General features: G+C 60.9%; 1 protein-coding gene across 1 annotated transcript; it reads left to right on the plus strand.

Moving 5' to 3' along the window:
- Positions 1 to 4,147: 4,147 nt before the first annotated feature.
- On the plus strand, positions 4,148 to 7,709 carry ARC (activity regulated cytoskeleton associated protein). Its single transcript, XM_037023175.2, has 3 exons — positions 4,148 to 6,232; positions 6,490 to 6,633; positions 6,878 to 7,709. Exon 1 carries the CDS (start codon positions 4,425 to 4,427, stop codon positions 5,613 to 5,615), a length of 1,191 nt encoding a protein of 396 aa, XP_036879070.2. The 5' UTR covers positions 4,148 to 4,424; the 3' UTR covers positions 5,616 to 6,232; positions 6,490 to 6,633; positions 6,878 to 7,709.
- Positions 7,710 to 24,657: the final 16,948 nt, after the last annotated feature.

A 24,657-nucleotide genomic window follows, 5' to 3' on the forward strand; every position in this document is an offset into this window, starting at 1 on the left:
GTGGGGGCAGGGCCAGCTGTGAGGCCCAGGTGTCCTCGCAGCTGCCCAGGCTCAGGTCCCCCGCCCTTCTGCCAGCTGCTCCCCCAGGGTGTCTGTCATGGCGGCCTGTGCAGCCAGGGCAGGGGAGCGGGGCCCAGTGCCACCCAGGGGGCACAGAAGGCAGACAAGGAGGAGCCACGGGGTGGTGGGCTCCAACCACACCCCACCTCCCCGGTCCCAGGAATAACAGCCTGACAAGTTGGGGGAGATCCTCCCACCAGGACCAGGTGGGGCACCAGGCCTGGGTACTGCGACCCCATTTTAGAGATGGAAAGTTGAGGCTCAGTTGAGCAACTGCCAAACATCTGACAAAAAAAGGACAGAGAAGGGCCCTTCCTTTTTCCTTTCCATGCCCGGTCCCGAATGCCTGGTCTGGGCCAGGCCCTGTTGCAGGTTCTGGTAAATCAGCTGTGAGCACCCGAACATGGGTGCTGGCCCTAGAGGCACACACAGCCCAGAGAGAAGGGAGAAGCAAGAGAGACGGCCTGGATTCCGGGCAGGAGAGGAGTGGCCTCGTGGGAAACCCCTGCAGAGCCGGGGCAGCAGGCCGGGCAGCACCGGGCACCAAGGCCAGGTGGATGGGGCCCAGGAACAGTCAGGAGCAGGCCTGCGGTGGCCCCGAAGCACAGGGTCGGCCTGGCCCTTCTCTTCCAGCCCCACTAGGTGTGTTAGCGAAGGAAAAGAGGCCACGTGACAAGGATGGCCCCCAGGGCAGCAGGATGGGAAGTAGGCATGGGTGGAGGGTGGGCACTGGGACCACAGCCCAAGCCCAGGAAGAAGGGCCAGGTGGGAGCCAGAGGCAGGCCCCGTCCCCACCACCAGAGCAGGACGGCCTGACTCAGGCACAAGGAGCCCCATCAGCTGGAGTACGTGAGTGTGAGGTGGCCCCCACAGGAGTTTGTGCTCACACCAGGGTGCTAAGTGGTGCGAAATGCCAACACCCTGAGAGAGTCCCCTGTGCAGACACTTTGGGAAGTTTCGGAAGCTTGAGGCTGGTATGAGTCCACATGCTGTGGCTGTGGCACTGCTGGGGAGGGAGGTGAACCTCTGCCCCTCGGCCCCAAGGTCATACTCAGGGCCCCCGAAGGGGAGCAGGGAGTTGCTAGGGGATCCCTGAGGAGCAGGGAGGCTTGGGGTACAGGGGGCCTGTCTCATCTTGCTGAGCAGACCCTGTGGTATATCTGGAGGTCTGGGCAGTGGGGACAGGGAGCCAGCCCCAAGGGGTCCCCAGAGGCAGGTGTGAGCTCCCACGGCCGTGGACCTGGTCACACGGCACCCACAGTAGGGCCGGCGCTTGGGAGGAAGGAGCTGTCGGGACACCCAGGGCTCCAGCTAGGGGCAGGGCTCTCTGAGGCTGTGGATTTGGGAGTGGAGATCCTATCTTGAAATAGGCATGTTAGCATCATCCAGTCGGCACCTGGGCACTGCGAGCCTGGAGCGCTAGGGGCAAAAGGTCAGAATCCCAGAGGGACTGAAGTGGGGGCTGCCTGGGTCCTAGCATTGGGCAAACCCCTGTGGTCTTTGGCCTGCCTCCCCCCAGGAGCAGAAGAGCTTGGCTCTGAGCAGGGTGGGAGCTGGACTGCCCTCCCTCTTTGCGCCTTCGTGCTCTGCGGGGAAGGGGGACTGGGGCCCACACTCTGCACCTTCACCCCTGTTGTTGGGGGAGGGGGCGTGAAAAGCGGGATGGGGGTGGTCGCCCTGTCCCAGGTGCAGGGAGCCACGGCCTTTTTTCTGGAGGCGGAAGAATGGAGCCTGAGGCTCCAGTGCGGGGGTTTGCTGAAGCTTCTGGGGTGATAATTGGGCAGCGATTAAGTGTCCGGGCGCAGTGGCTGTCACCTGTCACCCTGTGAGCTGTGAGCGCAGCCTCTGTGCAGGGCCTGCCCGGGCTCTGCGCCACCTGCCGCGGCATCCGCCCCCACACTGTGCTCAGGCCCACCTCAGGCTGAACTGGCCATGGGAGGGGCACCAAGGGGTCTGGGCCAAGCCCTGCCGGCTGGGCCACCTCGAGATCCCCTCTGCGGCCTGGCTCCCCTGACCAAGGTGATCTGTCACCCACTTTTCAGCCTCCTGCCTTTGCTCAGCCCCTTGCTATCCCCGCCAGCCCCTCTTGTGTTCACGGCTTCTCTCAGCATCTCAACCCCTGGGGACCCTCGGCCCTGGCTGGACCTCTTTCCTCCAGGAGCCCTGCCAGAGTGCTGAAGCCTTGGGTGGGGTGGGGTGGGGGCTGGAGGCCACTGTCGTCCGAGGCCCAGAGCTGGTCAGGGCATCTGGGCCTGCGTGCCTCCCTCAGGACCACTGGTCTCTGTAAACCGCAGTGGGTGGCCCTGGTCACTGGAGTGCTGGCTCTGGCTCTGGCACTTCCACTGCCCAGCTGGCTCATTGGGCACCTTCCCCCACAAGGGCCCTCAGACCCCCAGGCATGGGCACGAGCTCACGGACACAAGCAGCCCGCAGTGACCAGGAGCCACATGCATACATCTCACGGGGTAGGGAAGGCTGCCTCCTCGGGCTCCTGGCTGGGCAGCTCTGGGACTCCTCTTCTGGCAGCTTCTCTGCCTGACTCCCCCTCCCTGCTCTGTGCTGCCCCTCCACCCTCCCTTCTCTGCCCACCCACTTGCCTTTAATTAGAAATGCCAGGAAAGCGATTTTTGGGGAGTTTTTGCCAGAAAGATATCCCCCCACCAGGAGTGGAAGCTCACGGGGGAAGAGAAGCCAGATCGGCTCTGGGTTATGGGGAGGCCTCCCAGGAGAGCAGGGGGAAGGGGCCTGGAGATCCCAAAGTGTGGGCACCTGCATGCTCTCTAGGGTGTGAACAGGAGGGGGGCTGTGGGCCTGTGTGAGGGGTGGGCGTGGGCGGGGGGGATGACTGTGCATGCGAGGGGCTATGAGTGTGCATGCGGGGGGCTATGAGTGTGCATGCGGGGGGCTATGAGTGTGCAGTGTGAGAGTGGGAGAGGGAAGCTGGCAGCAGGCCCTAAGGTCACCCACCTGCTGGTGGCTGTGGGCACTGGTGTGTATTACCTGTGCCCAGAGAACATCAGAGGCCCGGGACCCATAACCATCCATCCTGGGGTAGCCCGGGAAAGGCAGCCCTCCCCCACCGCTGTTGCCAAGGAGGCGGAAGGGGCCTCCCTCCCAGGGGAATCTCAGCTTCCGGAGCCCCATTCCTTATATGGTGCTTTGCTGTTCCCTGCCTCTCCCGACTGCAGAAGTCGGCCAGCACCCCTTCCCTGCCTCCCTCTGCCCTTCCTCTTGGGGGAAGTCTTGGAGCTTCCGACCAGGTGCCCTCAGTGGCCTGGGGGGTTTCAGGGCCCAGCACCCTGCAGTGGGCTGTAGGACCCCTCCATCTCCTCCATAGCCCAACTCCCCCCGCGCCCCCCACCCCCACCAAAGCAGCTTCCAGATTTCTCTGGAGGAGCGAAATGTAAAGTCTTGGGCCTCACTAAAGACCTGGGAGTGGGGCACCAGGCAGCCTTAACCATCGTCACACAAGTGTCCACACATCCACACCAATGCCAGGGGCCCAGGCAGAGCCAAGGCTTGGGTGCGTCCCTCACCAGGCGCAGAGGACCAGCTCAGGGCCTGGATGCCAGGGCGCCGGGCAGGGGGAGGCAGAAGCCGGAGGCCACAGCTGAGAACTCACACCTGACACTGGGGAGGGCTGCCTAGCGCACCTGTGCATAGAAGCGTCCTGAAAGCCTCGGGCTCCAGGGAAGAGGATCTGAATGTCGGGTGGTTGCTAGGGCTCATCCGTGGCTGAACATTCTGAAAAACCGACTGGGCAGGGGCAGGGTAGGGCCAGTGGGGACCCAGGAGAGCAGAGCCCAGCTCCACCCCACCCCCAGTAAGGAGAGAGCGCTGTAAGAGGAGGAATCTGACCCTGGGATCCTGAGGGAGGGGCTTCCTCCTTACCTTTTGGGGGGGGGGCAGCGCGACAACCTGTCTCAGGCCCCCGGGAGCCCGCACCCGCGCCTCCCGGCTCCGCGCTGGAGCGTGGGAGGGTCGCTGGTCCCGCAGGTTGAATGGGCCCGCGGGCGGGGAAGCGCGCATTAGTCACCCCGGCAGCTAGTGCAGGGGGCGGGTCCTCGCCGGCCTGGCGAGGGGGCGCGGGGAGGCGGGGCGCGGGCGCGAGCGGGCGCCTGGGCCAATGGGAGCCGCGCTCGCCTAGGGGCCGCCCACGGGCCCGCGGCGGCATAAAGAGCCCCGGCGGCGCTTGGGCGCAGAGCTCACAGCTCCTCCGCGCTCTGCTGCTTACGCCCTGCTGCCGCCGCGCCGAGGGTCCCAGCGCGCCGCTCCGCCCGACCCACCGCCGCAGGCACCCGCATCTCCGCACAGCCGGCCCCTCAGGACTTCCCGATCCGATCGCCTCGGCTACCGGCGCGCAGATGGAGCTGGAGCACATGAGGAGCGGCGGCCTCCACGCCTACCCGGCGCCGCGGGGCGGCCCGGCGGCCAAGCCCAACGTGATCCTGCAGATCGGTAAGTGCCGGGCCGAGATGCTGGAGCACGTGCGCCGGACTCACCGGCACCTGCTGGCCGAGGTGTCCAAGCAGGTGGAGCGCGAGCTGAAGGGGCTGCACAGGTCGGTGGGCAAGTTGGAGAGCAACCTGGACGGCTACGTGCCCACGGGGGACTCGCAGCGCTGGAAGAAGTCCATCAAGGCCTGCCTGTGCCGCTGCCAGGAGACCATCGCCAGCCTGGAGCGCTGGGTCAAGCGGGAGATGCATGTGTGGCGGGAGGTCTTTTACCGGCTGGAGAGGTGGGCCGACCGGCTGGAGTCCATGGGCGGCAAGTACCCGGTGGGCAGCGAGCCGGCCCCCCACACCGTCTCTGTGGGCGTTGGAGGTCCCGAGGGCTACTGCCATGAGGCTGACCCCTATGACTACACAGTCAGCCCCTACGCCATTACCCCACCACCGGCTGCCGGGGAGGTGCCCGGGCAGGAGCCAGCGGAGGCCCAGCAGTACCCACCCTGGGGGCCTGGTGAGGAAGGGCAGCTGAGTCCCGGGGTGGACACACAGATCTTTGAGGACCCAAGGGAGTTCCTCAGCCACCTGGAGGAGTACCTGCGACAGGTGGGTGGCTCTGAGGAGTACTGGCTGTCACAAATCCAGAACCATATGAACGGGCCAGCCAAGAAGTGGTGGGAGTTCAAGCAGGGCTCCGTGAAGAACTGGGTGCAGTTCAAGAAGGAATTCCTGCAGTACAGCGAGGGCACGCTGTCCCGAGAGGCCATCCAGCGCGAGCTGGACCTGCCGCAGAAGCAGGGAGAGCCGCTGGACCAGTTCCTGTGGCGCAAGCGGGACCTGTACCAGACGCTGTATGTGGACGCCGAGGAGGAGGAGATCATCCAGTATGTGGTGGGCACCCTGCAGCCCAAGCTCAAGCGCTTCCTGCGCCACCCGCTGCCCAAGACCCTGGAGCAGCTCATCCAGAGGGGCATGGAGGTGCAGGACGGCCTGGAGCAGGCGGCCGAGACGGCCAGTCCCCACCCGCCCACCGAGGACGAGGCGGAGGCCCTCACACCAGCCCTCACCAGCGAGTCCATGGCCAGTGACCGAACCCAGCCTGAGTAGAGGGCAGCCCAGGCCCCGGCTTGCCCACCACAGCCCAATGGCCTTTGCCAGCTGGACTTTGGAGCTGGGATGGCTCCTGCAGTGGGGGGCTCTCATCTTCCTCCAGCCGGGCACCCCCCTTGCTCAGCCTCCTAGCCCGACCTGCACACAGACACGTCAGCCAGATGTGGGCAGTATCCCCTAAGCGGCAAAGGAGACCCTCTCCATTGCAGGGCCCCTGCCTGGTCATCCCCCCTCTGTCTGTCTGCCCCAGCCCCGAACCTGCCGGCCTGCGACCCCACCCTCCACACTCTCAGGCTTCCTCATTCTGCTCAATACCTGGGCCCTCTGGGCACTCAGAAACCAAGTGTCCAGGCGGCATGCCCAGAGTGCACCAAGCTCAAGGAACACCCCAGGGCAGAAGCTAAAGGCAGAACCAGTGCTGTGGGAACCTCGGCTTCGGGAAGGCCACCTGCCCCTGGAAGTTGCCATGCAGCTGGATGGCACCCTCGCTGCCACACACACCAGCTGGGGCAGTGTGGCTCCCTCCTCCTCGAGGCCAAGAAGCCATAATAAATGCAGCCGCAGCCACAGCCGCAGCAACAGACCTGGTGTCCTGGTGCCTCCTGGCCCCTCAGGTGAGGCTCTGCCCCTGTGATACCACCGCCAGGGGGTGCTGTCAAGCAGGAAGGGCCCAAAGCCAACTTCTTTTCTGGGGAGCCTCTGGGCTCAAAGCATCCCCAGCAAGTTAGTTTGGGGGTGGGGTGGAGGGCATCGCAGAGGCAGAAAGGAGCAGAGACCCAGGGACCAGAAGGGGGGCTGATGAGGGAGGTGGGGCTGGAGGAGTTGCTGAGCCAGCTCTCTCATGGCCCCTTGTGCTCTCTCTTCCTCCCAGCACCAGTGACTCACGCCAGCCCAGGAAAGGATCGAGCTCCGCTTGATGACTCACCCGCGGCCTGCGAGGGTCCCCCAGGGCCTGGGTCCTCTGACCCGGCTGAGGCAGCAGCCAGAGCCCTCGGAGCCAGGAGAGTGACTCCAGGTAATGGAGCCCCATCCCTCCTCCCTGAAGCCCCGTCCCTCAGCTGTCCTCCAGGGCCTGTGGGCTCCCCACCAGGTTCCCTCCGCCCCACCCCACTCCCTGTCCCATGCTCTCTCCCAGTCCTCTGGGCAAGCTGCCGGGCAGCACACCAGCACCTCAGGGGGACTTCCGCCCTGGGAGGGTTTCCTGCAGCCCCTGCTGGCCTCTGGCCCTGCCCCTCATGGTCCCATTGTCTTCCTTTCAGGTCTGAGGTTCCCACGGAGCCTCTGTGGCTGCACCGGGCAGTGCCCCCTGTCCTCCCCCTACACAGGAGGAGAGGCCTGCAGCCAGCGAGGAGGCTGCAGAGAGGAGGGCCCAGCAGAGAGCCGGTGCTGAAGACGGGCCAGCGTGAGGGCCAGGGCCTGCCACTATGCCCGCCCCGCTGGCCGCCAGCCCGCCCACCCGCCCCCAAGGCTGCTGTGGCTGGAGCTGGGGTCTGCGACCTCCAGCCCTGTCTTGCTCCAGCTCACAACCCCCACCCATGGTGCGGCCATCCTCTCCTGCCAGAGCTTTACACGAGCCCTAGGGCTGAGGCCACAGCCTCTGCCCCTGCTCCATGGCCCCAGCCTCAGGACATCCCAGCAGCCTTTGCTCCTGAGGCTCATGCAGGTTCTCTGCCAGGCCCTGGTTTTGCCCAGGCCTGGACCCCCACTTCCCCCAGCACCAACATGGTGCTGGCTGGCCACTTGTGTCTGCAGTCCAAGCAGGCCCTGGTTGGGGGTTCTCTTTTCTGCCTATCTACTGAGGGTTCCCAAAAATGCAGAGTTGTCTGTAGGTGAATCTGCCCGCCCCTCCATCCTGTGCCCCTGCCAGTCCCTCAGATTTTATTTTTGCACATGGGCCGTAACCCATACCCACAGGCTGGCACAAGCTACAGGAGGCCCTGGGGTCCTCAAGAGAGTGTAGCCACCCCCACTCCTCACACCCCCCTCACAGACCCATTTGTGGATGTCAGGCCAGGCTGTGTACACCCCTGCCACCTTAACCTAAAGACAGACTCTTTTGTAAGATTTTGCTAATAAAACACTGAAACCTCTTGGGAAGTGTGTGCTGCTATTTTTCTGCCGGCTTTGGCTGGCTCACCTGGAGCTGGGTCTAGGGATCCCTACGAGTGCAGACTGGGGGGTCTCTGGGAACTGAGAGAGCACAGCCCTGGCCTCATAGGGCAGTTGGTCAGAGTCCTGGGTTCTCAGGTTAGAGGGACCTAAGAGGGCTGCTGCAGGCCACCTGTCCTGAGGCCACCTGCCATGGGGGGACTGGGAGAAGCCATCATTCACACTGAGCAGAGGACTGACCCCTGCAGATCCTGTCCACTGCCTGCTGGGTGTGCATCCTGGGGGTCCTGAGAGCCCCTCTGCTCCAGTGTTCAGCCTCCACAGAGGCCTGCAGGCCCAGGGGCCCAGCAAGGCAAGATCCCTGCTAGGAGAGCCTGGGCTGTGAGATCATGAACTTGTCTCTATGAACCTCAGTTTTCTCACCTGCAAAATGGGAAGCATCACTCTTACAATCCATGCATGGGCTTAAGAACTCAGAAATGAGGGCCATCCAGCATCCTGTGTGTCGTTGGCCTCATCTGCCTCTGTGGTGCCTGAGAGGGAGAGAGAGATGGTCTGGAGGGGGCTTGGACCCCTGCTCCAGCCAGTGTTCAATGAGAAGCAGGACCGCTGGGAGATGGACTTGTTTCAAGGCACTGGCTCACTCAGCACGGGGCTGGCTAGGGCAGCCCAAAGCCTGGAGGGCAGGCTGGAATGCCCCACTCGACTGGGCTGCTGCCCACAGGCCAGATTTCCTCCTAGGCGAACGTGTGCTGTGCTCAGGCCCTTGAGATGACTGAACCAGGCCCACCCACATTCCCTCTCTAGCCCTCCCTCCTGAAAGTCAGCTGGTTACTAGCCTTAATCACATCTACGCACCTTCAGAGCAACACCTAGACTAGGGCTTACCGGATGCCTGGGCACGGTGCCCCAGCTGCAGCAACTCATGAACTGACTATCACAACCTCCAGGGCCATGTGCAAGAGCTGTCGGCCCCCCAGCACAGGTCCAGCCCTCAGAAGGGGTGCCTTACTGGGTGGGGTGCTGGGCCAGGGGTCGAGGGCCATGAGCAGCCTGGCCCAGCCCGGGGAGGGCTGCCCCTGCTGAAGGGCATGTGTAGGATGGAGCTTGTGGGACAGAGGAGCCCTTGGGAGGCAGGCAATGAGCTGGAACAGAGAGAACCACCTGCCTGCAGGAAATGTCGTCACCCTCCACGCAGAGAGGGCAGGCAGCCCTGGCCTGGCACTCTGTGATGGAAGGGCGGCCTCTGCCTTATTCTTTCCTTTTATTTCTTTTAAATAATGAAAACGCTGACAAGAATGGGAAGGAAACTGACAGGAACAGGAGGCTGAGGCACCATGGTGATGTTTGAGAGGCAGTAATTCCTCCCAGAGAAATACTACTTCTCACATCAAAAGCTGGGAACTGCAGAGGCTTTTTCCTTTACATAAAGTTGCTCCCTGTCATTGGATGACTGTGCAACAGGCTACCCGAGCGCTTCAAGTAATCTGACAGCAGCTCTGTCTTTGTGTCCTGAGAAAAGAGCGGGGTGGGGCGGCATGGGGTGGCATGGCGTGGGGGGCCCGGACCCTCCAGCAGACATCATGAGTCCCACAGCCAACCCCCAGGACAGGGTGTCCCCTGATTCAGCCTCTCTCCCCATTCCCCATCCTGCCCATGCAGATATCACAGACCACACAGTGTCACCTACTCATCTGGGAAACCTAGGTATAGAGGGCATTGGCTCCTGCCTCCCCCTGGGGAGCAGGCCTGGAACTGGGGTCAGATGCTTCCCCACCCTGCAGCCCTGGTTTGGAGGGGGACGTCTAAGCCAGGTGGGCCTTGGCTCAAGTCCCAGGGCTGCCTTTTGTACAAAATCAAGTCTGCCTGTGGAGCTGGCATAAGGGTCATAGGGCAGGGTGCCTGGGCCAGAGCAGGCACGCAGGACGTTCCCCCAGTTCTCAGCTGAGACGGTGTCTCCCAAGCCCCATCAGAGTGCTGTTGAGTGCGAGCCATTACCCCTGGTGGTTAAGAAACTGCATGCAGCACGCTGGAGGTGCCAACGCGAAGCAGCCTCAGCAAGGTGCATCCAGCGGCGTGGGGTCCGGCTGCTGCAACAAAGGGCGCAGCAAACAAAGCTGCTTATCTTCTGTCACATAAGCATGTGGCTGGTGCCTGGGCTCTACCTGTTTATTCAGGACCTTCCCAGTGCCCGGCTGCCCCCAGGCCACTGTCTTCCTCTGCTGGCTGAAGCTTGGGCTCCACTGCCAGACTGCTGGCGGCTGAGGTGAAGAGATGGGATGGCATGCCGCAGCCCCAGGGGCCGGCCCAGCCGAGGGGCCGCCACTGCCACCAACACCCTGCAGGGATCGTCTAACAGCACACGTGTAGGATGCAAGGAGGGAGGGTTTTGGTGGATGGGGGACAGACAGTCACACTGAAAATTGGGGTCATATGAGCCTCACCTTGCCTAACAGGGCCTGGCTCTGCCCCTGGCTCCTAGGAGGCTCCTTTGCATCTCTGTAGCCTCAGGCTGAGCCCATGAGCCAGGGTGAGGACGGCCATCAGGCAGCTAGGGTTCCCCTCGCACCCCAACAGGTGCTGCTATACCCAGCCAAACCACTCCACACCCACCCTGACCCTGCCCCCCGACCAGGTCACCCCAGGCTTCTCCCAGGGGGATGAGAGTGGGGAGGCCTGTGGGTGGGAGCTGAAGCCAAATCACACAACGGCAGGGTGGGGTTAGCTCTCACCAAGCCTCAGCAGGCTGGCCATCCAGGTCTTTTCTTGGCACCAGGTGGCTGCCATCGGTGGGACGCCCACACTCTCTCTGCACTGTGCTCTCTGCAGCCCTGGACCCTCAGCCCTGCCATGCCTCCAGGTCCCCATTTCTTCTGTGGCCCCATGCTGCTATTTCCCCCTCTGCCCACCACACTACCACTCCCTGCACAGGTCCACACAGCTGCCCAGTGGTGCCTGGTGTTCAGCATGGCCACCCTGCATGTCCTCCAGGGCACAGGCCTGCAGTCCTATTCCCTTTCTTACATGACACTGTGTTTTTTCCCAGCGTTCCTACTTGCTCCCTCTTGATCTATTTACCAGCCCCGCAGGCACACTGCCCACTGGGGGCCTCCACGTGGGGCCTCCCCTGGCCTGCTGGGTGTTGGTTTGCTCCTAGAGACCCCCTTACTGGAGTACAAAGATCCTTAAAAAATAAAACCACTGGAGTAAACTTCTGGGCCGAGCCCTCTAAGCCCCTGGATAAGGACTGAATTACAAGCCCATGGTCCAGGGCCCTGCCCAGCACCCCACTTCCTGCTTGTCCCCTGCCTTCGACCCCACCCCTCAGTCCCCACCTCTGCTTCCTGCTCTGTTCAGCCCCCACTGATGCCTCCCCACCCTGCCAGGCATTGTCCTTCCGGAATCCCGCAGGAGCAGACCTCCTCCGTCGCCTCCCCCAGAGGCCCTTGCCAGCTGCTTGGCTCTCGCTGCCTCCTGCAGCCCACTCTGCCCACCCGGCCCTGCTCAGCGTGCCTCCACCCTCTGACCTGCTCTCCTTATGGGATCCCCGACCCTGGGCACGGCTTCCGCTTCAGTGACCTCTGAGCACAGTCTCGCTCAGCCTGGGGTCCACCCGGAGGCCCTTGGCAAGCCCATGGCTGGGCCCAAGCTTGGCCCTGACCCGAGAGAGGGGCTGCAGAGGCTGTGGGCGCTCAGCGGGAGTGGGCAGGGTGAGGGCCACCCTGCACAAAGTGCACTGAGCCACGGCCTAGGGAGCCCACGGGAGGCAAGTCTTGCTCAGAGCTCCTCGCCCTGAGGGTAACCCCTTGGCTCTGGGGTGACAGTGAGACCAGGGACCCTGAGACCCTCTCTGACACCACCTCTGCCTGTCTCTCTGGATGTCCCGCTGGGTGCCAGGAAGCTGCCTGTGACCTCTCCCCTCCACCCTTCTGCAGGGAATGACGCCATGTGCCAACCACCTATTCATCTGTCAAAGCTCTTCTCTTCTCTCCTCTGCAGAGGCTACCCTGCTCCCCGCCCTTGGTGTCACCTCTGTGTGCCCAGCCCACCCTTCGCAGTCTTGGCACCTGCCTGGCACTCCCTGAGGACAGAGACCCCATGCCAGCCCTGCGCTCTTTCCTTGTCCATGCCTGCCGGGCGCCACCCCTCTGGGGATGGCCCTGGGCCCCCGTGCACCTGCTGCTCGCTTGTCTGGCGTCTTCCGTGCCAGGAGTCTGGGCTGTGAAGGGGGCTATTTTTAGACTCTGTTATCCCCAGAATTATCTTGTGTCTGTTTTGCCCTGGTGCTTGATACTGTTTTGCTGGAAAATGTCAGTCTGTCTCTCCACACTCAGGGGAAATGGGGACGAGGGGAACCCGTGCCCTGGAGGGGGAGGGCATCAGTCCAGGATCAGACAACCTCCTCTGATTACCCCTCCCCCAGGGCGCTCTGGGCTGTCCACTGCAGGAGACATTGGCCAGGAGGGCCTCACAGGAAGTTCTGGCGCCTCCCAGCCAGAGGGGCCGCGGCTTGGAGGGTGGCTGGAGTTCCAGACTAGAGGCCCTATTTGTTTTCCCACAGCCCTGGAAGCAGGGCCTGGCCTGGAGGAGATTTATGTAATTCATTCTTGTCACTGAGAGTTCAGACTTGGCCTTAGGGCACAGAAGCACTGCTCCCCTATGATCCCTGGAGGACGCAAGAGCTTGTCGCCCACTCAGCCCCTGCATCTCCTGGAGCCTCTTCCTTGGCAGGAGGGAATCCTGTGTGTTCCTGATGCTTCTGGAAGCCTGTGATGAGGCCCTAACTGGGGTTTGTCCCCTTCAGCACATGCAGGTGAGCCCATTGCTGTGTGGGGCTCCCTGTCAAAAACAGACAGGGTGGGGGCACCTGCATGGTGGGCAGGGGCTGGGCTTCTGAGTCCTTCCCTGGGCTGGAGGTGGTCACCTGTGGGAGGAGTAGACATGGAAAGAGGCTCTAAGCTGGGGCGGGGCCTGAGGATTTGGGGCAGGACCCACCCGGGACTCAGACCACACTGCTCACCAAATCTGAGCCCTTGGCCTGCCTTCAGGGCCCTTTACTGCTCCCTCCCCTCTGCCCTGTGGCAGCCAACACACTGGGGCCCTGAAGCTTCACTTGATCACACATTCCCCCATTAACTTCACCCACAGTTCGAGTGCCCCCATCATGTGCAGACCATGTTTGGGCTGCCTCCTCCAGGAAGCTCCCCATGGTGCTTGGTCTCATCTTGGCTAGCCCTAGCAAGTCAGCCTTGGACAAAAAACCCACATCACACCCCATCCAAGAAACAGGAGGGAGCCCCCCAGGTTGGCACCTGAGGTCCCCCCAAAGCCAGCTAACACCTCCCACCTCTCAGGACACTCCGCCAACACACCCAGCCCACTGCCCCACCACAGACTCAGTCACCTGGTGCAGGCCTGTCCTCTGCTGGCAGTGCCACTCTGCAGCGCGAGCTGGCACCTTTGTGTGAGCAACTGGCAGAGGTTCCCTCAGCCCAGGCTGGTTGCCCTCCCTGGCGATTTCTCCTTGGATGCGCATTTTTGAAGTTGTTGTTCTTTATTTAAATAGTGTCTCTCTGCATTTCTACTCGTCTCCCCTCCCCCACCATCCAGGTGTTGCTATGGGAACCAGGCTGTGGCACCCACAGCCTCCTTGATGGATGAGTTTCAGGGGCACCTGTGTCTGTGTGTGTGTGAATGTGTGTGGCGGGTGTGTGTGTGAATGTGTGGTGTGTATATGTGTGCGTGTATGAATGTGCGTGTGGTAGGGCAATGTGTGCCTATGTGCATGTATGTGTAAATGGCAGGGTGTGTGTGTGTGTGTGTGAATGCATGTGGTTTAGGGTGAGTGTGTCTGTGAATGTGTATGGTGGGGTATGAATGTGTGGTGTGTGTGTGTGTGTGTGTGTGTGTGAGTGTGTGCTGGGGTGTGTGCCTGGTGGGGTGGGCGGGGGCTTGAGGGCGGCTGCCACTAGAAGCCTCCTCCTTGTGTCAGTCTGCATCCCCACTAGGGATGCAGTCCCAGCTCTGGCCCCTCCCCTTCCTCCCCATCCTGGGTTGTCTGCGTGTGGCCCCAGCCGACATCCGCCTAGCCATCCATGTCCAGGAAGGCCCCCTGTAACTGCCCCTCCCCTTGCTCCCCTCTGACAGGGGTCGGGGGCAGAGCGTGCAGCCCTGGCTGGACCCCCTCCTCTACTCACCGGCTTCAGGAGCCACTTCACTGTGTTGGGCCTTGTCTGCCTGCAGTAACAGGACTGCAGCCACGGGCCATGGGCGTAACGGTCAGACTCAGTGCCGAGCAGCTGGCCCAATTCCCCACAGACCCACTGGGTACAAGTCTTTGCCATGCTGTCTGCTGGGCTCGCCTCCTCCCACCGGGTCTCTCTCCCTGCAGGGGCAGCTCCTGGGGTGCTGTCACATTGCCAGAATCCTTCCTGGCAGCTCTCTGGAGAGCAGGGGGGAGGGGAGCCAGGAGAGGGTCTCCTGGGTGGGGGTGGCCCGGCAGGCGGCGGTGCCTCCTAGGCTCTGGGCTCTGTGCCCAGCGCTGGCAGCGCCCACCCATCCGGCTTCCCACCCTGCTGGGAGCTCCACTCGGAGTCCCCAGAGCCGTGGGTGGGAGAGGAGAGCTGCGGCGCCAGGGCCTTCCTGAAGCAGGTGCACTCCGCCCGCCTGCCTCCCGCCCTCCCCGTGGGGCAGGGAGCTTGGGGACGGGAGGCAGGGCAGGGGGTGGCTCACGGAAGCCAGCAAGCGGCGGGGATCTGACCCCAGGGCAGAGCAAGAGGCCCCAGCAGAGCAGCTACCCAGGGAGAGGTATGCCTTCCACCGTGCACAGGGGTCGCGTCTCCTCCAGGCTGTGTACACGGACAAGGGCCATCAGGCTGCACCTACCCAAGGCTGGGACACCGCCTTCACTGGGTAATAACGGGGACATTGGGGATTAAATGAAATGTATGATTAAAATTAATTTCATCTCTTTATTTTTTATCATGGCTAGTAGAAAATTTTAAGTCACTTTTGTGGCTCACTTGATTTATGATACATGGTGCTTTCGGCCATGCCCATGCCCGGGGAGGAGGCCGTGGGACCCCACTGGGCTGAGCTGCCTTCCGAAGGTGGGGATGCGGCAGGAGCCCTGGGGGAAGGGAGGCTTCCTGCTTCCGGCGAGACCACCCCCACCCCAGGCGGCCCCTCCCCCGCTAGGGCTCTCAGCCACCAGGAGGGGGCGTCTCCTGCCCCAGACATCCAGCGACGCCTGTCATGGCCACCTCACCCCTCAGGGCTTGGGTTACAGATGGAGGTTTCCGCGCTTTGCCGGAGAGCTGCCCAACCCGATTGTTTTCAGGGCAGGAGGATGGCACCTGAATTTCTAACAGGCCTTCACATATTAAGGTGGAGCTGATCAGAGCCAAGGCCCTCAGGGGCTGCCCTTTCCCTTCCCTACACAGGGGACCACTGCCCCCTGCGCCCTGGGCCTGCACAGCCTGATGGGTAGTCCAGCTGGGCCCAGGGAAATGGCCTGGGTGTTGTGGCCCTTTTGTTTTCCTGAGGCCTCCCTCTTCGACCAGGAGGGGCTCAACTGCAAATGCCTATAGTGCCCACACCTGAATGGTGGTCCAAGGAGGTTGCCCCCTGCACCTGAATAGGGAGACTCCAGAGAGGGGGTAGGTCCTGCCAGGGGTCTCTGGGCTCAGCCCACAGAACAGACCTCTGCTCATGGCATCCTTTGGCCCCCAGCCTTTGACACCAGGGCTTGGTAATGCTGGTGCCCAGAGGTCTGTATGGGGGCTCTGCCACCTGTCCTGTGGGGGATTTCCTAACCCAGATCTTCCCCCAAGATGCTTGCCTGTCTCATCCCAGACTCCCTGTTCAGAGCACCCAGCCACAGGCCACCATGTCCACTGTCCCTGGCCCCAGCACACAAGTCCTGTCTTCCTGCCACAGGGACCACCTTCCACTGAACCAGAGAGGGATTTCTACCCTTCCAGGTCCTCTGTCTTCCCACAACTGGGAGCTATTTGTCAACTCTGCTGGCTGCCGAAACAAGCACACGCTGCAGCAAAGAATCCTTGTCCACAGAGTGCACATTCCGTACAGTTAGTGTCGGCTGCTCCACCTGCCTGTAAGCTTGCTTCAGCATGTCTGCATGGTTCCCCGAGTTTTCCTTTGAACTGGTTCCAACACTTCGCCAGCTCGCTCCTCAATGAGGTAAATACCAGCTCTGGCACGCATGCAGTTTGGAGTTGGCCAGAGCGCCAGAGCAAGTGCTTCCCTGCCTGCCGATTCCCATGAAGCCCCTTGCTTTTGCCCCTTTGCACCCGCTGGCACTCACCGTCAGGGTTGGGCATGGGACTCGGCACCCCCACCAGACTGCAGCTCTGGGATCAGCCAGGCCCTCCTAGCCTTGCACGCAGCCCCACACCAGTATTTCCCCCTGCTGTGCTCCCTCGGCTTCCCCCTTTCTCCAAAGGGCCTTTACTTCCATTACACACCTCCGAGGACACCTGTGCCCAATTGGCACTGCTGTTGTGTTATGTTGTTCACTCTCTTTCCTTGGCTCAGTCCTGCACCTCCTGCCACTTTATTTTATGAAGCTAGTGTTACCCTAATAACTAACAAAGCTAGACAGAGACAGTCCAAAAGGAAAGAAAATAGAAGAAAGCTATAGACCAATGCTTATTATGAACATAGGTGTTGTAGAAGTCCCTAACAAAACAGTAGCAAATAGAAATCAGTAGCATATAAAAATAAATGATTATATACTGCGCCCGAGTGATGCAAGCCTGGCTCAGTAGTTGCAGAATCAAGCAATGTAATTCATCATATTAACAGACTAGAGAAGAAAAATCACACAATCCTATCAATCGATGCTGAAAAAACATTTGAGGAAATTCAACACTCAACTCATGACAAAGCTCTCAGAAAAATAGGAATAGAGGGGAGCTCTGTTAATGCGATCGAGAGCATCTACCAAACACTTGAAGGTAGCATCGTACCACGATGACATGATTGTCTTGGTGTAAAATCCCAAGAAATCTACCCCCAACCCCCCTGGAGCTAATAAGTGAGTTCAAAAAGGTTGCAGGACACAAGATCAACACACAAAAATCAACTGTGTATTTCTTTATAGTAGCAATGATCACATGGAAACAGTAATTGAGATATAATACCACTTATAATGCTGGAAAAAGTGGAAATACTAGGGTGTAAATTTAATACAACATGTTCAGGACTCATATACTGTAACTGCAAAAGACTGATGGCATAAAAGAAGCTCTTACGTAAATGGAGAGACATACCATATTCATGGATTGGACAGTTCAACATTGTAAAGATGCCAATTCTCCTCAAATTTTATATAGGTTTAAGGAAATTCCTATCAAAATCCCAGCAAGAGTTTTTGTAGATATAGACAATATTACTCTAAAATTTATATGGAAGCGCAAAGGAACTAGAATTGCTAAAATGTTTTTGAAAAAGAATAAAGTGGGAGGAATCAATCTACCCAATTTCAAAGCTTCTCGAATGCTGCAGTAATCAAGATTGTGCAGTATCGGTAGCAAGATGGATGAAAAGATTAGGGGAACAGAAGGGAATCCAGGCAGAGACCCCCATGCAGTCCAGCTTGGTTCTGTCTGGCTGTCAAGGGGAAAGACCAGTGGGCACCCCACGCAGCTGGAATCCTCCCCTGTGCCCCACTTTCAGGAACCCATGACCCCAAGAATTCCACAGCCCTCTCCTGTACAGGCAGCCCCTCCTGCAGTCCCCTATCCTTGGTTGAATGCCTTGGGGGAGAGGGTGGGGAGGACGGGAATGGGGCAGGCATGGAGGCAGGGTTCTGCCGCACATGCATGATGCCCGCTGATGAGGGAGTGGGTCTGTAGTTCACGTTTTCCCACCATTGCTGCATTTGAATTTGAACAGACTTCCTTCCGAATCCCTCTCTTGGGTTAACCTGGGGGACTGTCATCCTTGCTGAGCACACCTTCCTTTCCAATGTCTTCTCTGGGCTAGTGGGTCCCTTTTCTGGAGGCTCAGGTAGGGCTCCCCATGCCCACCCCAACTCTACTCAGGGAAGGGTCTCAGAAAGGTGTGTCTTCAAAACTTCTACTGCTTTGGGGAGGGTGGGATGTCTTTCACTGCTGCTGCTCTTCATGGGTAATCTGGAATTTTGAATGACCCATAGCCTGCCTTCCTCCCTGCCCCAGATATGCCTGATGAGATAATGAGGTCCGCAGCCCTGGAGGTAACCAACCAGAGGCTGGATGGCTCTGGGCCAGGGGTGCTGTGGAAGGGACTTTTGTCAGGGAGGCGAGGCAGTGCCTTGAAAGTCCTCTCTGGGCCTGGGGTTTAGCCTCTGCCAAAGTGAGCCGGTCCTTTCTAGGCACCTGCTGATAGGTGGGGATAATTCCCCTGCAGAGAGGTGGCCAAGCAGGAGGCGAAGGACTCATCAAGTGACTTTCAAACCCTGGGAGATGAAGGGTATGGGAGTCTTCCCCCAGAGGAAAAATCCATTTCCTCACCCACCACTTCCTCCTACAGCTGTGACCATGGCCGTCCTTGACGGAGCAACGCAACCTCTGCGATCGGAGCTGCCACAGGCAAGACTTGTGAATTATTCATGGGGAAGCAATGAAACATAACTGCCCTGATACACTGTTCATGTTAACAACATCCCTACATTGGTGTCTGGGGTGTCCACTTGTCTGTTGCTGAGGCTTAGGTGGGCAGAGGCCAACAATGGCTCCCAGAAGTCTGAGGAATTGCTCTCTGGTGTTACCTGGCCTACAGAGAGCTCGCATATGGGTGGTCCCTGTGTGCCACCAGTGTCTGTGTAGGTGGTGGGGGCCCAAAGGTAACCAGAGGGGCTCACCATCAAATGGGCGGACTGGCCATGCTGGCCAGCATGGCGTGTGGGAGGTGTTCAGCGGTCACTGGATGCAGTGCTTGGGGGGCAAGTGAGGAAGGTGGTCAGGCAGTGAAGTGGAGAAAAGAGGGGTCCCTGAGGAATCCTCGAAGAGCCAGTCCCCCTGTACAGTCCCCACCAGCTGCCTGCTCAGCACCCATGTCTCCCATCTTCCTCGCTGAAGCACTGATGTCTGAGGTGGTCCTTCCCAGAATCTCTAGCTGTGCGGCCCATTTCTTGCCAATGAGGACTAACAGGTCCCTGGGGTGAGGCTTCCAGGAAACTGCTTGGTTTCAGCTGACACAGACTCTTTCACCCTTTTCACTGCCTGTAGTGGTGATGTGATGGTCGAAGGCAAAGCGGCCACCTTGGAGGCGAGAGGAATTTTAAAGAAATCCCCTATTAAGAAAGCAGAAGGAGGCAGGATCCTTGGTGGACCGTGGAGTTTCCAAACCAGCTCTGGGCTGCCCACTCCAGACTTCTGATTATAAGAGAAGGTACCCACTTATTTGAGCACTACGACTGGGTCGGGGGTAGCTTCAGCTGGGTGGAACTTTAACTGGAGCAGAGAGAGTCGGTGCCCCTTGCGGCACCCTCTCCGCCACGTCTGAACTGCTGCAGCGACAGTCAACCTCCCTCTTTCTTCCTTGCTCAGGGCAGCCTCCAAAGGACAGGGCCGGACCTGCTGGGGTGGCTTGGAAGTATGAAGGAGTCAAGGCCCCCAGGGATGGCTCCCAGCCAGCCACGTCCCTGAGTGCCCTGGCTGTCCCGGCCGGGCCGCCAGCTCCTGTCCTCCTGTGGGCTCTTTCTCTGTACCTGACAGGAGCCGGCTCAGGGTGCCAAGTCTCCTTCTGGGGGGATGGCCAGCGGCTGGCCAGCAGCCAAGAGGCAAGGCCTGCCCCAAGGCCTGCTCTGATGTGTGGCCAGTGGGCCCCAAGGAAGAACGGGCTGAGGCCGAGGCCGGCAGGGCTGGCAGGGGAGGTGGAGATCCCGAGGGGGAAGGGATGGGCGGTCTTGGCAGGGGTGGGGGGGCTTTAGCACGAGTTTCCTGGGGGTGCTTATGGCAGAGGCAGACTTGGAGGGTGGTGGTCTGAGGGCAGCCCAGGGGCCCAGAGGAGGCCAGCTCCTGCCTCTCTGACTTGGCCAGGCAAGGACGCCCACATCTTCTGAGGCAAATGCCAGGTCTGAGCCCATCGAGGGAAGTGCTTAGGCGGCCTGTGTCCTGCTCCACCTCTTGGGCGCACAGATCTGAGGCTGGGACTCCCCCTCACAGAGGCAGCAGGGTGGAAGGGTCACCTCAGAGCGAGGAGAAAACTGGCTGGGCGTGCGCTGGATTGGGGGGCGCCCCACACGCACGCACGCCACACACAGGGCTCTCACAGTGTCCTGCCCAACTCTCCTTCCAAGTCTGACCCTGCAGGTTGATTACTTCCCCGCCTGGCTGCCCTCCCCCCATGGAGGAAGGAGTCCGGGTTTGCTGACAGTCAAGCTGCTACCACTCTGCTGTGGCCACAGGCATCTGCAGCCACACGGGACAGGAGGCAGGGAGCTCAGGCTGGGTCCAGCCCCTCTATGCTTCCTCCTGGGAGTGGGGTCTCTCTGCTTCCTCAATGAGCTGCTTCTCTCCATCAGCACACTGAGGGGGACCCAGCGAACCCCTTTGTGCAGGTGACGTGCAGGCTGTGGCGGCTCCTGCAACTAGCCTCTGGGGCGTTGGTTGAGGTCTCCCTGGCCCACCCAGGTCCCCGGGCTCTGAGAGGCAATAGGGAGGCAAGGCCTGGCCCTGGGTGCGTGCTAGAGGCCTGTGCCAAGCTGGAGGACAGGTGGACAGGGCAGGCTCGGCGGTGGGGGCCGGGGGCTCCGGGGTGGAGGGCCCAGGGCCATCCATGTCCCCTCCCTGAGCCAAACTGGGTCCTGAGTGTCCTCCTAGGCATCAGACCTGGGCCCCAGCCATCCATGCGCAGACCAGCTTCCCCTCCTTCTCATCCACCATGCACTCATTCACTCAATCCAGTGCCACCCTGAGCCAGAAAAGGAAGCCGAAGGCCGTCTCAGGCCAGGCTTCTCAAACTCCATTGTGAGACACTGTGAAATGAAGCGGGACTATGCAGAATGGACATGTGGCCATGTGGGCGATGAAGTCAAAGTGGGGGACCCAGCCCAGCTGCCACCACCAGGGACATTTTCTGAGGTTGCCTGTGCAGCCGGACCCCAGTCCTTCCTGCCCTTACTTGCTCCAGGTGCCAGGCCCTCATGTCAATCATTCCACAGATGCTGAGCCCCACCCCACCCCACCCGGCACTGTCCTGTCAGCCCTGGTGATGGGGCCAGGCCAGCATCCTCTCATTTGGCTCCACCAGCTCCTGTGCTGCCCGATGGCCAGTGAAGACACAGGCTGGTGGCGGGTGCTGCTCAGGGCTCCCTGGTCCCAGGCGACTGAGCTGCCCCCTCCTCGGACTCCCTCTCCCTCCTGGGGTTGGGCCCTGCTTCCTTCCTGCCAGCACCCCTAGGACAGCATCTGGGGGGCCGTCCTCTGCCTGCTGCAGGGAATGGTCCCACCAGTGCGTTGCTCACTTCACCGAGCACCTGCCGCATGCCAGGCCCTCCCGGGTGTGCCCGGCCACATGCCATGCAGCTCCCGTGTCCCGGATCCCCTTTTCCAGGAACAGGCACAGAGGCTGCTGCATGCGGGTCATCAGCTGGTGAGCCTTGGGACCAGCCCAGGCTGTCCCCAGCATCCAGCCCCAGAGCCAGGTGGGGCTCTTTCCAATGGGCTCCGGTTGTTAGATAGGCTGCACAGGGGCCCTGGGGGACAGTAGAAGTGTGTCTCTGGGTGTGGGGACACCGGTGAGGAGGCCTGTACCATCCTGCTCCCCTCGGCCCGGCGCCCAGCCTTCAAGCCGGCAACCTATGTTCCCCACCTGCGGCCAGCTCACCCCTTTGCTTTTCCTGCCCTGTCTTTGGCCAGGTTCCCCCTCTTTTTCTACTAGACTCTGGTCCCATCGTTTGGTGTGTGGTGGGGGCCCGCTGGGACCCTGCAAATGGCAGGGAATGGCACCAACAGGGAGGTGCTGTGGCCCATTTTCAGGGTGTACGCCCCAGACCAGCCAGAGGTGGTCGGCTGGGGGCTCCCTGAGACCATGGCCATCGGCTTTTGGCAGTGTGACCAGAAGCCTGGCTCTGCTGCCTTGGCGAGAGTCCTGGGCCATTGTGGCAGCCGGACTGTGAGCTCCTCGAGGCAGCTATACCCCTTTGACCACTGTGCTTTGCGTGCCCCACCCTGGGCCCAGTCTGTGTTGGGGGCATATTTTATATTTTTTAAGGGAAGGAAGGGAGGGAGGGAGGAAAAGCTGGTGGTGTTGCCCCTGCCTAGACCCCGCCCTGACACTCCTTGGTGCTGAGGCCAAGACCGGCACCCCGAGGCCTGGCCTTGGCTGGCCAGCCCTCCCTCCTGCCTCCCGGGCTGCTGGCCTTCACCCAGCTCCTGAAGGCCCCAGGCCCCTGTGACCCCCAGAGCTATGCCCCCACGGTTCTTCCTGCCGGGAATTCCTCCCTCCCTGTGCACACCCTGCTTCTTCCTGCTTCCGTCCAAATGTCACCATCTCAGACACCACTTTCCCCGGTGCCCAGTCTGAGGACAGTGGCCTGCGTCATCCCACAGCCCCTCCCGGCCCCCAAGCCTCACAGTCCAGGGTAATGCTGGGCATCTCTCCTTCTCATTTCTGTCTGAGTCTCTGCACCCTGTACCGGGTGCTGTCCAGGCGCATCACAGTCACACGCAGCAGGTGCCGTTTTACAGGTGGGGAAACTGAGTCACACAGGGGCTCAGCCATCGCCCACAGCCCACAATGCATGGTGGAGGAGCGGATGTGAGCCCGAGCTCCAAGCAGGAGGGGCCTGTGGGGTTTAGCCGCCATTGGGCTGATGACAGGAGCAGCCTGACTCAGGGTCGCTTGGCTGTGGGCGACTTGAAGTCTCTGACCTCCATCCCCCACGTCCCTCTGGGCCGTGGCCCACTATCAGCCCGAGTCTCCCCACAAGCCCTGCCCTCCCGGGCCCCACTGCTAGGCTGCAGGCCTAGCCCTGATGTGTTTGGGAGGGGTGACGGGAGGCCCAGGAAGAATGGGGTGGAGGAAACTGCAGGAGGGCAAGGGGAGAGGTGGGGAGCTTCCTAGCTCTGTGGACACTGGCGCGGGAGCAGTGAACATGTGGGACAGAAGACCGGACGGGAGGGGACACTGTCTGGCCAAGCTGCCAGGGGGCTCTGGCGGAGCCTGAAACTCAGTGGGTACACGGTCTCAGGGGCCCTAACATGACCCCAGGGGCTGTCTTCTTGTGGCTGAGACCCTGCTCCCAGCCTGGACCCCACCAGTGACCGCTGATGACCGGCTGGAGGAAGTGAGCGCCATAGGCTTCAGCCCGCTTGGCCTCCCTTAGCCTCCCGGTGGCCAGGCGTCCCAGTGCACCAGCCTTCCCAGCCCCAGCCCACTGGCCTCTGCACTGCCCGGGCACATCAGAGGGCAGTCTGCTGCCAGGTCAAACCTGTGCCCCAAGCCCTGCATTTCCAAAGCACACCAACCCACCTCCCCTGCCACATGGTGCCCCCAGGGCAATCTGGATGCACACATACCCACCCCTGCTGGCCCATGCGGCCACACATGCCCTGAGAACCGCGGCCTCTCAGTTCCACGTGCTGGGATGCTGTTCTCTTGGCTGTGACGCCTTTTATTTTCTCACCATCTGGAAAACACCCATCCAGGCTCCATGGCCCAGCTCCGATGGCCCTTCCTCCAGGAGGCCTGCCCTGATTCTCCCAGGCAGAAACTGTTTCCACTGGGCATGTGCTTTTTGAATGGCCAATGCTTTGTGAGTCTGTCTCCCTGCCAGGCCGTGGGCCCCTGGGGACACAGACCACCATGGCCCCATTGTTTCCCCCGTTCCCAAGCTGACAGGGGACAGTACATTCTGGGCGCTCAGTGATCATATGGTGAATAAGTGGATGAGTCAGATGGTGGCAGGCTGTCGTGGGGAGCCGTGGGCTGTCAGAAGAGCCTGTATCTTTCCCATCCTGTCTCTCCCCAAGATGGGATCCATCTGAAACTCAAGTTCTTTGCGCCTCCACCACCCTGCCCTCCTGGCTCCAGTCCCCTGCGTGGACCTCGGGTAGGTAGCAGGGGGCAAAGGAATCATGGGAACGTTCTGGCCGAGACCCAGGTTGGTGGCAGGGCCTGCACTGTCCGAGGCCTTCCTTGGCCCAGGGACGCTGGAGATAGGGTCCTGCCCCTGCTCTGCTCTCCAAAGGGAAATCCGAGTCTGCATGTCCGATTCTGGGTTCCCAACCCTGGTGGTGATGGTACATGCATGGGAACCCAGAATAAAATTTGGGGTGAGCCGAAGGGCGGTGGGCTGTCTGGGGGCTGCCCTCTTCAGCCTGTCTTTGCACCCCTCCCAACTTGTCCCCCAGGGAATGCTGGCACCTCACCCTGGGCCCCTCAGCCCCTGCCATCTGCCCTGGCCCCTCACAAGCATCTTGACCTGGGCAGGCTGTGGCACGGCTTGTCCCCACCCCTCAGGCTGGTGTCCTGCCATGCCATGTTCACGCTGTCTGCCCACCCCCCTGCCATCTGAGCGGCAGGGCTTCTGGAATCCACCCCTAACGCCACCCTGCTGGGAGCTCACCCAACCAGCTTCCTGCATCCACAAAGCCTCATTGCCGAGGTGTGAGCGGGGTTTCTTTCCCTAGCTCCCTCCTCCCGCCATGGGCCCATCTCCCATTGTTAATTCTACCCCCAGGGAACCACCCTTGGCCCCTCCTATCACACCTCTCCCCTGAGAACACCCAGAGTCCTCCGTCCCTCTCCTGCCTCCTCCAGGAAGCCTTCCTAGACTGTGCCTGGCCGTGTGCTTGCCCCATGGCAAGGACTGTCCCTCAGCTTCCCAGAACTTAGGATCCTTTATCTGGGCCCCAAACCAGAGCGCGTTGGTCACACAACAGGTACCTGTCTTAAGAACCAGCCTTATGCCCTGGCA

Source organism: Manis javanica, chromosome 2 (assembly GCF_040802235.1).
Source record: "Manis javanica isolate MJ-LG chromosome 2, MJ_LKY, whole genome shotgun sequence".
NCBI classification, from domain to species: domain Eukaryota; kingdom Metazoa; phylum Chordata; class Mammalia; order Pholidota; family Manidae; genus Manis; species Manis javanica.